The sequence below is a fragment of the Branchiostoma belcheri genome, unplaced genomic scaffold (assembly GCF_001625305.1).
Source record: "Branchiostoma belcheri isolate BF01 breed outbred unplaced genomic scaffold, Haploidv18h27 scaffold63, whole genome shotgun sequence".
Taxonomy (NCBI): domain Eukaryota; kingdom Metazoa; phylum Chordata; class Leptocardii; order Amphioxiformes; family Branchiostomatidae; genus Branchiostoma; species Branchiostoma belcheri.
Genome location: NW_017804276.1, coordinates 473,756 through 487,402, shown reverse-complemented (window position 1 = coordinate 487,402; position 13,647 = coordinate 473,756). Strand labels below are relative to the sequence as shown.

The following is a 13,647-nucleotide window of genomic DNA, read 5'->3' as shown; positions in this document are numbered from 1 at the left end:
TTTAATCTAATTAATTAACCAGGTGAGAGTGGCAATTATTTTTTTTCTTTTTGGCGGGAAACTTTCAATCAACTACATGTCCAAAAAGTGTCCTCGGAGTAGAGTGAACTGGGCAAAGGAGAGAAGTACGAATATGTGTGCACCCGAAGGCATGTGGAGTGTTGTCTCGTGTTAATAAAGAAAACATACTCACACCTCCCCATCTTCTGTCACACAGCTCGGCCGATACAAGTCTGGTCCTTCCTCCTGCTACAGTCTGGGCCCTAGGTCCACATTTTGAAGACAGAGAAACAAAAGTCAGTGTAATATTGAAAACTAGAGTTCCCCGATCTCATACCTTCGCCAAATGATGTTAATCTTTATGACTGACAAATTATAGATTAGATTATTCCCCCCTGATTTAAGAAATAGGAACCTAATTTTCATGAATTATATCATTTTATCATAATCTCAACCAAAAGACAGTCTTATATTAACAAACAATGCATTCTAGCATTTCCTAATAAATTATGCAAATGAGGTCCTGATTTGAATAAATTATGTTTAATGATATTCACCTCAATTTAACTTTCAAATACCACAAGTATGAAATTCCAGGCAGTTATCATTACATAATTATAAAATTTTCTCATTAGTTATGCAAATTAAGCCATTATTAACATAATCAATATCTTCCTGTGTTTCTCTCGTTGTCAATTACCAATGTCACAAGCTTCAATATCCTATCATGGAATGCAGCTGATTTATAGAATTTCCCCATAAATTATGCAAATTACATCCATATTTGCATAATTATCACATACTTATATTAAGCATCACGTAAGCTACCTACATACCAAAAATCACGACGATCCGTCAGCAGTCCGCTACAGCCAGGTTTGCCACAAACATGAACATGGGTTTAGACAGTTGATGGTTTTTCAGCACTCCGGACAAAACCACGACGTTCATGAGGAGAGCGACTGTCCCGACAGCGGCGGAGGCGATCCCGACTTTCTTGTTCTCGGTCAGAAGCAGATCGGGAAGATGAGAGCACGCAGATACGGCCTGGTCGTACTCCAGCTTGTTTTCCGTGTGCCAGAGAAAACACGGCCAGAAACTCTCGTACACCGTGGAGTTTCCCCCGGTGAGGTTCCCCGTGCTGCCGTTCATTTTGCGATGCTCACTGAAGACACGTACGTTGCCGCTCGTCGTAAGAATCGATAAAATGGAGCTTTCCACCTTGTCTCTGGATACCCAGAAGACGGACAGCTACAGTGATGTACCAGCCGCGCCTGACAACTGGTTAATAAAGCATTGACGATTCTAGATTGTGTTTTTTTCTTTGCTACTATGTACGTCAGTGTTACCACAGTTTCACTCCCCCACGGCAACCGTCACTTGAACAGATGCGTTTGATACATTCCTATTGGATGTCAAACCATAGAGAATATGATGCCTATAAATGGTATTGAAAACATCACTGCTGATATTGCTCGCAGCAACTCCCCCATCCTGTAATTACTGTACGCTTCTCATGATACCTGAAAGCAGAAGGCACCGACGATGCTGTAACTGGACACACGCGTTTTGGTAAAAAAAAACAAGGCTCGAGGCCACTGTGCTTCAAAGCTAATAAATATGAGACACAGTTGCAAAAAGGAAGCCGCAGAAATGAGGCAAAATCTAAAGTGTCTTGTAGCTTCAAAAGCATTTCGGAAGTAGAGGTCGGAGATCTCATGCCTTCGTCAGAGGGACATTGTTGTAGATAAAGGAACGTTTTTTAATACTAGAAATCAATTTGGTCTGGAGTACAAAAGAATCTCTGTACTCCTTTTTCCCCTTTTTTTAAAATTCTACGACATGAATGTGATGAAAGGAAAGAATCAGAACAGGGGGAGATTTATTGCTGTTTGTTGTTACACTATGTTCTTTTATTTAATTTTCGTGCTAACCTTTGTATTTCCACAGTTAGTATGTTCCAAATGTTTGCATGTTAATCAGGTTTTTTTGGCCTTCATGTATTTTATCACGCTTTTGCAATGAATTTAAGGTCTCCAGTGGACGTAATCCATAAAAATTACTTGGTCTGGCCTTATAATTTAGGGAATGACCTGCCTGACGTATGTCCACCTTTTTCCTCCCCTCCCTCCACAGTATTTATAGGACAGCCCCTCTATTGTAAGCAATTGATACCAGATGCGGCGGGGACAGCTGTCCCCCATGTGAATCCCCCATGTGAATCAATACAGAGGGTGGTTGGGGTAGTTCATTATATATCTCACACAAAAAGTCCACTGCAGCGACATAGAGACCCCCCACGAGGCCCGTTTTCGAACTTGACCTTGGCCTCTACAATGGTAGATTGCCTACCAAAAATCATGAACATCTGTTTAAATATACTCGAGTTATTTGCTAAGAAGCCACAAACACAAAAAAGTCCACTGCAGTGACGTACGGACCCCCACGAAGCCCAAACTTGCACTTAGTAATGGCCTCCACAAGTGGTGGATGGTTTAGGGCCCAAGAGACATTAGCTGCTCAGGCGTCTAAGGCTTTATTCTTGTTGAAAAGAAATCTTGCTAAATTTGGTGTGTTACCCCCAGATTTGACGTTTAAATTGTTTGACACACTGATCCTTCCGATCATGATGTATTGCTGTTAACTATGGGGATTTCATAAAGCTAATCAACTAGAAATTCTACACACCAAATTTTGCAAATTTTTCCTAGGTGTCAGGCAATCTACACCTAATACGGCAGTGAGAGGGGAGCTCGGTAGACACCCCCTCTGTGTTCTGAGACGAATAAGAATTGTGAAATTTTGGTTGAAATTACTAGAAATTAGTGAGACTAGATACTCTAAAAAATGCTACAATATGTTACTTGAATTGCAGCAGGTGGGCAGGGGAGACTGGGTGAGTAACGTACGCGATCTGTTGCTCAGTGTTGGCCTGGGTGAGGCGTGGCTCCAACAAAGTGTGGGAAACAAAGAAACATTTCTTGGGATTCTCAAAAAGCGATTAACAAAACAGGCAATCGATTGTTGGGAAAGTGATGTCGCAGTCAGTCACCGCCTGGCCACCTACAGCATGGTAAATACCAGATTTGTCGTCGAAAGTTATCTTACAGTAATAAATAATCCTCACCACAGACATGCGATGGCGCGGCTTAGATGCTCGGCGCATACATTGAATATAGAAAAGGGAAGACATACGAAAACAGAAAAAAGGGATAGATTATGTCAATTATGTGGTGAAGGGGTCATAGAAGATGAATATCACTTTGTACTTGAATGTCCTTTTTATAACAAGCTAAGGAAGCGACTACTTCCCGATTTTTATGCACAGAGCCCTGATCCCCACAAATTTGTAGCTTTGTTGGCCGGCCCAACTGTTTCTCTTACAAGACAGTTGGGGAAGTATCTGTACACTGCATTTGAATCAAGATATGATTTCCTTAAATGATAGTTGAGTAGACATCCTTGTAAATTGGTTTTATATTCTGGTCTTGCTTAGTATTTTGTATTTGTTTGTACAGATGTTTTTATGAAATGTATTGTTTTAACGTAATTGGTGTATTTAGTGTAATGTCTCTTGTTTTGTATTAATTAATTGTGATTTTAAAACTGTATTGCTGTAGCCCAAGGTGGCCAAAAGCAAAGAAATAAAGTTCAAAGTTCACAACGGTAATCTGCCTGCCAAAAATCACGGACGTCGAATAATGCCTTCAAGAGTTATATCGCTAAATCCGCAGTTCTCTCCTTACCTGTACAGCGTCATCAAGTGCCACGGTGTCCTCTAGAGCTTTGACCGCCTTGGATGAGTGGTGGGCGTGGTCAATCCGACCTCCTGGAAACATAGTAACAAACTCATATTGTATATTTCAGGCCTGGTATATCTCTTGAACGTAAATGTTTGATCCAACCAAGCAAAGTGGTCGAATATTCGAATATATAGCACCTAACCAAACACAAAGAAAATTCATACCAAGATGGCAATGCAATTCTCAAGAATGTTGCACTGTTCAACCCACTGTATAACATTTGTCCATGAACTCCCTATTTTAGAAGTAGACTAGTCCTGTTACACCCCCCCCATCTTAGAAGTAGAATAGTCCAACCCAAGAACCTCACTCCGGAGTTAGAGTCCTGGAGGAAACACAAAAAAAACACGATGCTCCACAAAAGTCCTGTGTGTTGACCTGTTCACTACAATCCAGAAGAAGAACTTGCAACATGCACACAACCAGCCGGAAAGCCACGTCGAGAGTTCTATGCGTTTCTCTTTTCCTTCCGCGAGAGAAAGTAGTCCGTTCCACGGCTCCGGGCGTCGACTCGCCTCACAAGAAAGCTTACCGCGGGATTATACAATCACATATCTTCCTTATTGTAACTTATTAATAATATTTAGCCTTCCTAATTTGCTTCCAATGAATTTTGGAGCCGAGAATGTACCTTTCCCCTTTCGATATCATGACCTGAAACTAGGCAATTTTAGTGCAATTTCCCCCGTGTATTTTCACCTTGATGCAGATTTTCGCACCCAAACAGGAAAATTTGTTGGCTGAGAAAGAGCAAATCTTAAACTTTCTGATGATATTTGACTTATATTCAATTTCGAGTGCGAAACGGGTTTCCCCCGAAATTCGGTAAGGCCATGTCACGGGAGTAGGCAAGCAATTTTAGTGCAATTTCCCCGTGTATTTTCGCCTTGATGCAGATTTCGCGCCAAGAGGAAATTTTGTTGGCTGAGAAAGAGCAAATCTTAAACTTTCTGATAGTAGTTGACTTACTTTTGATTTCGAGGGAGAAACGGGTTTCCCCCGAAATTCCGTCAGGCCATGTACAGGAAAAGGCAGAAATTTACACCAAATAGAACGCGCATCCCTGGCGCGCCGGTACGGTGTCTAAGCTACGTGTGTTCTACGGAGCGCGCTCCTCTCCTACATGTCCTATACATGACCATACATCGCTAGATTTAAATTATTGTCTATCTATGTCTAAACTACTTTTAGTTAGACCACACTGGGTGTTAATTCATCTCATATCTAAACAGGTTCTTTTGATTTTGCACTGAGAATATATGTTTCTGGTCCCTTGATAGCTACGGCCGATCTGAAAACTCGAAACCAGCGTCTGCCTAAACGCGGGGAAACATTATACTCTCGTAGCTTCCTGACCTTTGAAAAATTAATTATAGCAAGCGGACCATTAGAACTAGAATACCTCACACATTGATTTATGATTGGGGTAATTCAAAGAATAATAATTGTATCCGTTTTTCTCGATTTGAATGGCACTGGGTTTAAACAGTTACTTTAGAAAAGTTACATGTATCCACCTGCTGGTTCAGTAAAATGTAGCCTGAAGATAACCCAACAATTATGGTCCCTAATCAGGACAGTGCAACATGTACATTGTATGTTGTGATTATTGGTAAGTTTATCCTGGATCTGTTATATCCAATCTACATGTATAGTCCATGTGTACTGCTTACTGTAATAAGATAACAGGTCCTCATGTCCCTAGTTTTACAGAGTAGCACTTGTTTATTTCTAAAAGTGCTGGGCCTTGGGAAATCCCTAAACATATCTCTCTCACATACATGTTAATTGTCCTTTATATTGATTAATCAATTATACACAAAATTACCAAAGAGCCATTAAGGTTGCTTTAACATTTATCTCATTACCAAATAACAAAGTAGTACATTTTGTTGTGGATTGGGATATCAAATACTTGTGATATCAAAGTCTCATTACATTGGGGATCTTTTACAGTACATACATGTATATTACTTAACACATGCTTGAAAGTTAGAGTAGACATTGGATGCTGAATCGAATATTAAATACGCTCCCAAATTGTATTAACATTACAATAAACAAAATAAATGGGGATTAAGATCTCTGTACATAATACATCTTATATATATATCCATAATCTCAAGCTAAATATAACATCCTGGTATCCTGCTGGTGACAATCCTGTTGGGCATGACTTTCACCTGCAAGATGGAAGAATAAGAAAAAATAATTAAGAATGATATGACACCAAATTAAACCCAATTCACTCATTAATCAACATCAGAGAATTCTGAATCTGAAATGTTATTCAATGCAGACAAGCTGCCTATGTAAATGTCATCTATGAAATTAACATCCTGATCCTCACTAGTTAAAAGTCTTTCTGAATCATCATGAATTTCCCAATTTTGATCAATATGGACTAAATTAAAATATTCAGAATGAAATGTTAAAGTTGGCATAGAAGAAATAAGTAATTTAGATTTGGACTGTACAGCTTGTATAGAAATCCCAATCCTCCCACTGGGACTTCCAGTAACAGTTGCATAGGGGCTACCACTATTTATGTTGTCTACTATATTGAAGTTACAGTAAAAGAATCTTTTGTCAAGCTATGCAAACTCTTCCAAAGTCAATTTATCCAAAACCCCAGAAATAAATGTTTATGAGAATCACTAAAATAACTCTCACCAAGGCAATTTCAGAGTTAATTGCATTAAATCATCAGATTGGCTATAGGAATAAATCAATGCATAATTTATCATATGAAAAGGATAAACTACACTGGCCTTCAGAGACAAAAAAAATTATGGAAGACGTGAAAAGTCTCCTAAAAATTAGAGCTATAAAGAAATGTCCAAAGTTTCAAAATCAGAAAAAGAAATTTCATACTTTTGCATAGTTAACACAACAATAAAATTGCAAACAACAGGATTTGTTTCTTTAGAAATTTGGAACAGGTCACTTTCATGCTGTGGGTTGGTATTTATCAAATGGAATAAATTTGGAGGATTCTTGATGAATAATAGTATTCATATATAAAAATGATGGCCAGGTGCCAGAATTGATACTATCCTTTAAATCTTTTAGCATAGAAGCAAAACTAGACTCTTGATCATATTTTGGAGAGTTAACTCTTGCAGAATACAATACTAAATGAAGGGATTCTATAATATCACAATATCTATAGTATAACATTAAACTATGTTTGGTTTTAGAACTTTTGTGAACCAAAATAAAGTTTCCTTAATCATTTATAATAATAATAGTTTATTGGCAACACTCCTTGTACATGGCAGCGTACAATACCGCTGAATTACGTACACAGGTTTAAAAACAATTAAACAATAAGGAGAGCTAAACAAACAAAGGACATTGACAAACTAGATACCAACATAAACAAATACTGGCTGTACACAGATATAGATCAGAAGTATCTATTGATTAAAAACTATATTGGTCCGGTACTGGGAGAATTCAACCTAGGTCTGCTTATTTAACAAATCAGTGAAATGGGGGATTGGGCTCGTTTTATACCGCTTTGTTTTCGTCAAGGGGATGTCGACTTGGTTTGCCCCCTTCAGGCATCTGCCATGAATATCTGAGCGGGATGGGGGTAACCAATGTCGGAACGAAGGGGAGTTAAGGAGGGACTTTGCAAACTTAAGTCTTAAGACTTAAGTCTTAAGACTTTGCAAACTTAAGTCCAACCACAGTAGAATGTGTCATAATCAGTACATTACTTTGACTTTTACATTCAAATCTTTTCTTTAACTCGTTTACATTTCTACATAAAGATCACAGGCATCCACAAGAAGTATTGGTTTACTTTCGAAAAAGATTTCTCCAACCTTACAAGAAACCTGGTGCAATGCTATCTGAGGTAGATTTTAGGGGCTAGGGTCTTCCTCAAACTCCAACACTAGCACAATTTTGTTCTTTTATTCTTAGTTGTATTGGTTGTACTTGTTTAGTGTTAAGTGTCAAGTGGGGCTGTTATCAAAGTAAGTGACTGTATAACCTGAGTGCATTCCCACTTTGTCCTTGAACTTTTTCTTTCAATTTTCCTACTAATTTTTTAAAGATGCCAGGAGAGAGTTTGACATGGTTTGCCAGATACTTACCAATTTTACAGTCGGTGAAGCCTAGGATGATCTGAAACAGAAATAAAAATTCCCCTTGACATCTTTTTCCTAATTCAATACTGAAATGAATGTTAGCTTTATTTAATCATCAATGATATACATGCTCAACCATTTATAATTTTTACAAATGCCACAAGCTGCATATAAACATGTATATTGTGCACTGTTTTTTTAATATCATCGAGCACTAGATAGAAGGTACAATACTTGTCTTGCTGTAACTTTAGACACCATGACAAGACATTGTAACAATTTGCAGCAGTCATGCAGCTTTGTTGTTCTTGTATGACAACCAGACATCACGTGATAAAGTTGGCGGGAATTTTTTGCACAAACACACACAGAAGGGATGATTTCTTTTACAAAGTTCGTGATCGATAAGACTCAAGTACAACATTAACTACAGTATTTAGAATTCAATCTGCCCTCGTAAAGATCTAACGACCAAGAGTCTGGGTCTAAACTTAGACTAGATTAGTTCACCGGAAACGATTTTACCACTAACATGATGTTTACAAGAAATGAAGCACATATACGCAAATTATTCAACATTGACCGAAATAAAGTCAAACGACAAACGATGAGGTTTAGCCATAAAATTGCAGAAAAAAGTGACCCCAGTTGGCATGGAATTGCAAATATATGCAGACTTCGCACCAACAGGATATTCATAATGGGAGAAAGCCAAAGGTTCAACACATTTTATCCACATATCGTCATATGCAAAATCAAGTGCGAAACGGGTTTCCCCCGAAATTCAAATGAGACGAAAATTCAGATCAGTCCAGGGTGGCCATTTTGTTCATTTCACTGTACACCGAGTTTGATCACAAAACTACACTAAAACTCATAGAATACCCCTCAAATATGGTTAGTACAGAGAGCACATGATATACACATCTGATACGTACCGCCATCTTGATGCAGAGGCCGAAACTGGTGATGTAATCGGCTGTCAACAACTCGGATGAAATTTCAGCCCGCCGCCCGCGAAAACGTCGTCCTTAGCAACGGCGTTGCTATGGACGGCGGAGTGATACGCTCTGCAAAGAAAACTCGTTCGAAAAGCGTTCGATTCAGTACGTGGCTTTCCGGCTGCAACGACATGACTCCGCTATGACATACCCTCCACCAGCAGGAAGAATCCATTCTGGTTCTTCTGCAGGATTTGTATCGCCTTCCCGGTCATGTCAGCGAGACTGGGCTCCCCTGCCGTGTCGTTAGTCCTGTCTACGGAGTACCGCATGTGGTTTGGTTCAAACAGACCTGTGCAGACAAGAACTAGTTTTAAGTCGCAATATTCAAGTTTAGGCCATGTTGATTTGATTATATAGATGACATCCCGTTTTTAATTGGGGTATAACAAAATCTAGACAAAAACTAGACAAGAGAGACAGGAGGTTTTTTTTAACTATTTTCTTTTTTTTTCAACTTTTCGACGTGACAGAGACATAGACAAAGGAAGGGGAATAGAAAAAGGATGTGCCAAGCTACCCACGACAGGTTACTGTCCAAGTGCTCCCACCAACCCACTCCTGCCAACTTGACACATCAAAATAAAATAATGACATAAAAGACAGACATTTCACAACAAAAGACTGATACGACTAGAAGGGAACGGGGGGTTAAAACCGCAAGCGTAGTTTTCCCCCTACGACCTTCGCCCAAGAGCACCACTGTGCTAGGAAGGCTGCCTCACCGAGGCGTACAAAGTCTAGCTTCAGTCTTGAGCGAAGGCACTCCTTGATGTACGGAACTATCTCAACGTGGGTTACAAACGTTTTGTCAAAGAGTGCCTCACATCTCGAGGACCAAATACGTTTCCTCGTGACAGCGATGATGTAGATGATGACATCTTTCTTGCACTTTGGCCAGGTGGTTGGAACAATACCAAAGGTGACCATATGTCTATTGATCCTGAAATCAGACAATACCCATCTTCTGATGAAGCCCTCCACCCATGTCCATGTGAGCAACACTTCGTTACAGGACCACATCACGTGGTCCTCCGGGAGCCCCAAAACTGATGCGCGCGTGCGAATAAAAAAAGTTTTGCAAAAAAAAAAAGTTCTTTTCGTTATGAAATCTACGACGTGGTCATGAGGGTTGAGGAAATGGCACAGAATATGGTTTGGCGAATAATCTAGTCTTCAAGTTCATTTCTTTACAATTTCGTCTTTTTTTCGTTTGATTTTGGAGAATATCCACAGTTGCAAAATTTAAGCTTAATAGGTCCAACACAATAGAGGGGACGGTGGTAGATTCCGTCTTTCAGCCAATCTTGACGCCATCATGCGTCCGGATTCCAATCAAAGTGACGGAAAAGGTTGTCTCATGACGTTGAAGGTTCTTTTATTGTCTAGTTAAACAAACGGCCGACGAGATAATCCACTGACTCCGGATCCACGCTGTTGAATTCCGTCTGGTTCCAGACGTACCGGGCCGGGCCGGGTTTTCTGTCCAGCCATCGCCGGGTCAGATCCCTGCTGTCGGTCCTGTGTCCCCTCGTCCCGTCTTCAGGGTCCGCGTCATGTTGTTTGTTAGAAAGGCCCGACGGCCTCCTCCCAATATCACCTGAAATACACAACATCAAACTGACTGAAGCAGTTTTAGAATGCTTCCGACATTTCCTTGTACATTCTTATATAGTGACATAAAGCCTGGTCCTTTCCTAATCCAACAAATAAACCACTGAGTGAGCGAACAGACCAGAGCCTGTGTGAGCTCGCACCCTGACAGTTCCTACCTCTATATCGGGCGCTTCCTCCACCAGTTGATAGGCGATGTCGGTGAAATTGTTGTCCCGGGCCTCGGCGGTCAGGTCGCTGTCGGCCTCCCAGCCGCGTGCGGCGGAGTGGGCCGCCGCCGGCGTGGCGTGGGTCACCCGGGCGGTGGTGACGATTCCTGTCGACTTTCCTAAGCATGACAGACAGATAGTGTTTGCTGTATTGGGTTTTGTTGCGTTTTATCATGAATGTCTCTACGTTTGAAGTGGCGGTGACCATAAAAACGATGGACGAATGAGTAACCATGACAAAGAATTGCTATCAGCTTGCCTGCTTTCTCTGGTGGGGACCGACAACAAGACTTAAAAGCGCACGAGGACATAATGGTTAGGTTGCCTACCTGCTCTCTCGGCGTGCTCGAGAATGGACGCCACCTCGTGACCCTTGGCGGAACTGCAGTTTTTAGACGTCGCTCGCCCGTCCAGTCCGACCAGTCCTTGGTTGGTCTTGACGCCACAGAGGAACGCCGTGGCACATGCAGCTGAGTCTGGAACCTGTAGGTCGATGTTGTACGTCTGAAAATAGAGAGCAAATTTATTTGTAGTTCAGAAACATTGCAAATGAAGTGGCATACTTTATAGGAAGGTGTAAGTGTCCAAATGTGTTTGATAGACTTATTTATGTATGCATGGATGTTCCTCAATTTGGACTTTTGTTATAAAATCACTTAATCAATTCAAAATTGCTTGTTGCGTTGTGAAGTTATTACGTTGACAAACAGTCAAATATCTGAGCTGTGCACACTAGGTCACATGGTACAATACGGTATCGCTGACCTTCGACATGGCGGTGTACGGTAGAGAGTCCATGGCCAACACGGTCTCCTCTCCCGGGTTTCCCGCCTTTTGTCCCTTCAGGATCCGGGCCGTGGTTACCGTGGAGACGCCCATCCCGTCTCCCAGGAACAGCACCACGTTCTTGGCCACGTTCGTGTTTAAGGTCTGCAGGCGGAGAGCGGCGGCGAGGGACGCCCGTTTTCAATTGGGGTATAACAAAATCAAAAATGAGTGAAAACTAGACAAGAGAGACAGGAGGTTTTTTTTAACTATTTTCTTTTTTTTTACGCCCGCGCAGGTCGGTCCAGTACTCGGGCGTGCGCTTGTTCTCAACCTGTTCTCGGCGCTTCTCGTTGTACACATCGCTGTCAGTATTCGTGGACACTTACAAAGGAAAGAAGACGTATGTGTTGTAATAATTTTTTTATACATTCAGAGCTATGTCTTGTCAAAGTGACATTCAGATTTAAAAAAAAAAACTTACCTGGTTCACCTACATGTACCTACAACATCAGTTGTGTAGTTCGAGCTGGAACACATTTGGCATTTTGTGCTGGGGAGCATTAGCTCACTACTTGTAATGACTAAAACGCTAGCCTAGCCCCTCCCCATATATACATGATAAACTAGTGTTCGGAGGTCTCATGCCTTCGACAGTGTGATATTGTTTTGGTGGGTGTTGTGTGTTTTATAGTGTAGGTTTTTTGAAGATGATTATAGTAGTTAAAGTGGTCAGAGAGTCTTTTTGTGAACGAAACAACACAGTATTAATATTTACCTAGCCTGTACCATGTCTTTCTACGGAAATACGTCATTTGGTACGGGGGTGCCTTGAGCATATGCTCAAAGAATGACATTTGCAGCTTTGGCAAACATCACTTGAAAATGGTGTGAAACAGGTCTTTTCTGCTATTTTCAGACAAAAAATGTACATTTTTGGCTCCTGTGACCTAATATTACAACCAAATGACCTAAAATTTGGTATAGGAGTGCCTTTGACGTATGTCCAAAGAACTATACTCACATTTTTGGTAAACACTACTTTGAATTTGTGCTCTTTCTGCTCTTTACAGACAAAATGCTTTTATGCCCTTGTATTCAAACCAAACGACCTGAAATTTGTTATAGATGTGTCTTAGGCAAATGCCAAATGAACTCAAGACATAGTTTGGCATACACCACTATAAAATTGTGTAAAGCTACGGTCACAACTCGCCGTACGTGCTTTTTTTTTTTTTATTCATCAAAACATATAGACATAACAAGGACAGTGTGACGCTGCACTCAAGTTAACAACTTATATTAACAGCGCCACACACAAAAAAGGTACAATTAACATTTAAATATACAAAGTTGACATGTGCGCCGTAGTCCCACCACCCCAAGACATTAAAATATTAAATTAAATGCTAACAGAGCTATTTGAAAGATAAGATTACATGGTAACCTCCTATATCTCATTGGCGGAAAAACATCCGCCAATCAGAGCTAGGAGGAGAATTTAGGCCCATTAACACTTACGTAGTATTTGGACTTCTATATCTGATTGACTGTTAGAAACAGTCAAGCAGAGCTAGAAGCGCTTGGTATCTCCAATGTAAACCTGAGTGAATTGCATCGTTTTAAAGTTGTACATAGAGGGTAACATTGAGGAGCCTCTAAGAATGAAGTGCAGTTTAGCATTATCTGACATATTATTAAGGTTGACAAGATGACCAAGTAAATCTGCAAGATTGCCAAAAAGTTCCTATCTCTCATTATTGTATAATGGACAATGTAGCATGAAGTGCATGACAGATTCGCAACGACACCCGCATCTACAAGAGGCACTGGTGGAGAGTCCTCGGGTAAACAAACTGTGATTGAGAGCACAGGTGCCGATGCGGAGCCGAACAAGAAGGGCGCAGGTGTAACGGGGGCCACAATTGTGATGTGGGGGACAAAGGGGGCGTACTAATCTAATAAGGTGTTTTCGGAACAAGGAGTATCGTAAAGAACGAACTTCCAGGTCCAGTTCATTCCAATGACTTAAACAATAGGGTATAAAGGATCTACTAAACCTATTAGTAAATTGTAACAAAAGTCGAAAGTCGTTACTATTTCTTAAATTGTACAAAGCGGTTTGAGAAATTTCAGGGGCGATTAAGTCAAAAAG

At 40.6% G+C, this 13,647-nt stretch overlaps 1 protein-coding gene and 1 long non-coding RNA gene across 2 annotated transcripts; both read right to left on the bottom strand.

The window, feature by feature from the left end:
• Nucleotides 1–3,722: 3,722 nt before the first annotated feature.
• Nucleotides 3,723–11,687, bottom strand: LOC109483185 (alkaline phosphatase, tissue-nonspecific isozyme-like). The gene is given in 7 exon segments (XM_019786170.1): nucleotides 3,723–3,829; nucleotides 9,056–9,196; nucleotides 10,307–10,457; nucleotides 10,460–10,504; nucleotides 10,677–10,846; nucleotides 11,057–11,231; nucleotides 11,493–11,687. Coding segments are annotated over 7 exon segments (903 nt in total). The 5' UTR covers nucleotides 11,607–11,687.
• On the bottom strand, nucleotides 4,832–8,967 carry LOC109483254. Its single transcript, XR_002141006.1, has 3 exons — nucleotides 8,842–8,967; nucleotides 7,910–7,940; nucleotides 4,832–5,986 (listed from the first exon to the last, which is right to left on the bottom strand). It is a non-coding gene; the product is annotated as an uncharacterized LOC109483254 (long non-coding RNA).
• Nucleotides 11,688–13,647: the final 1,960 nt, after the last annotated feature.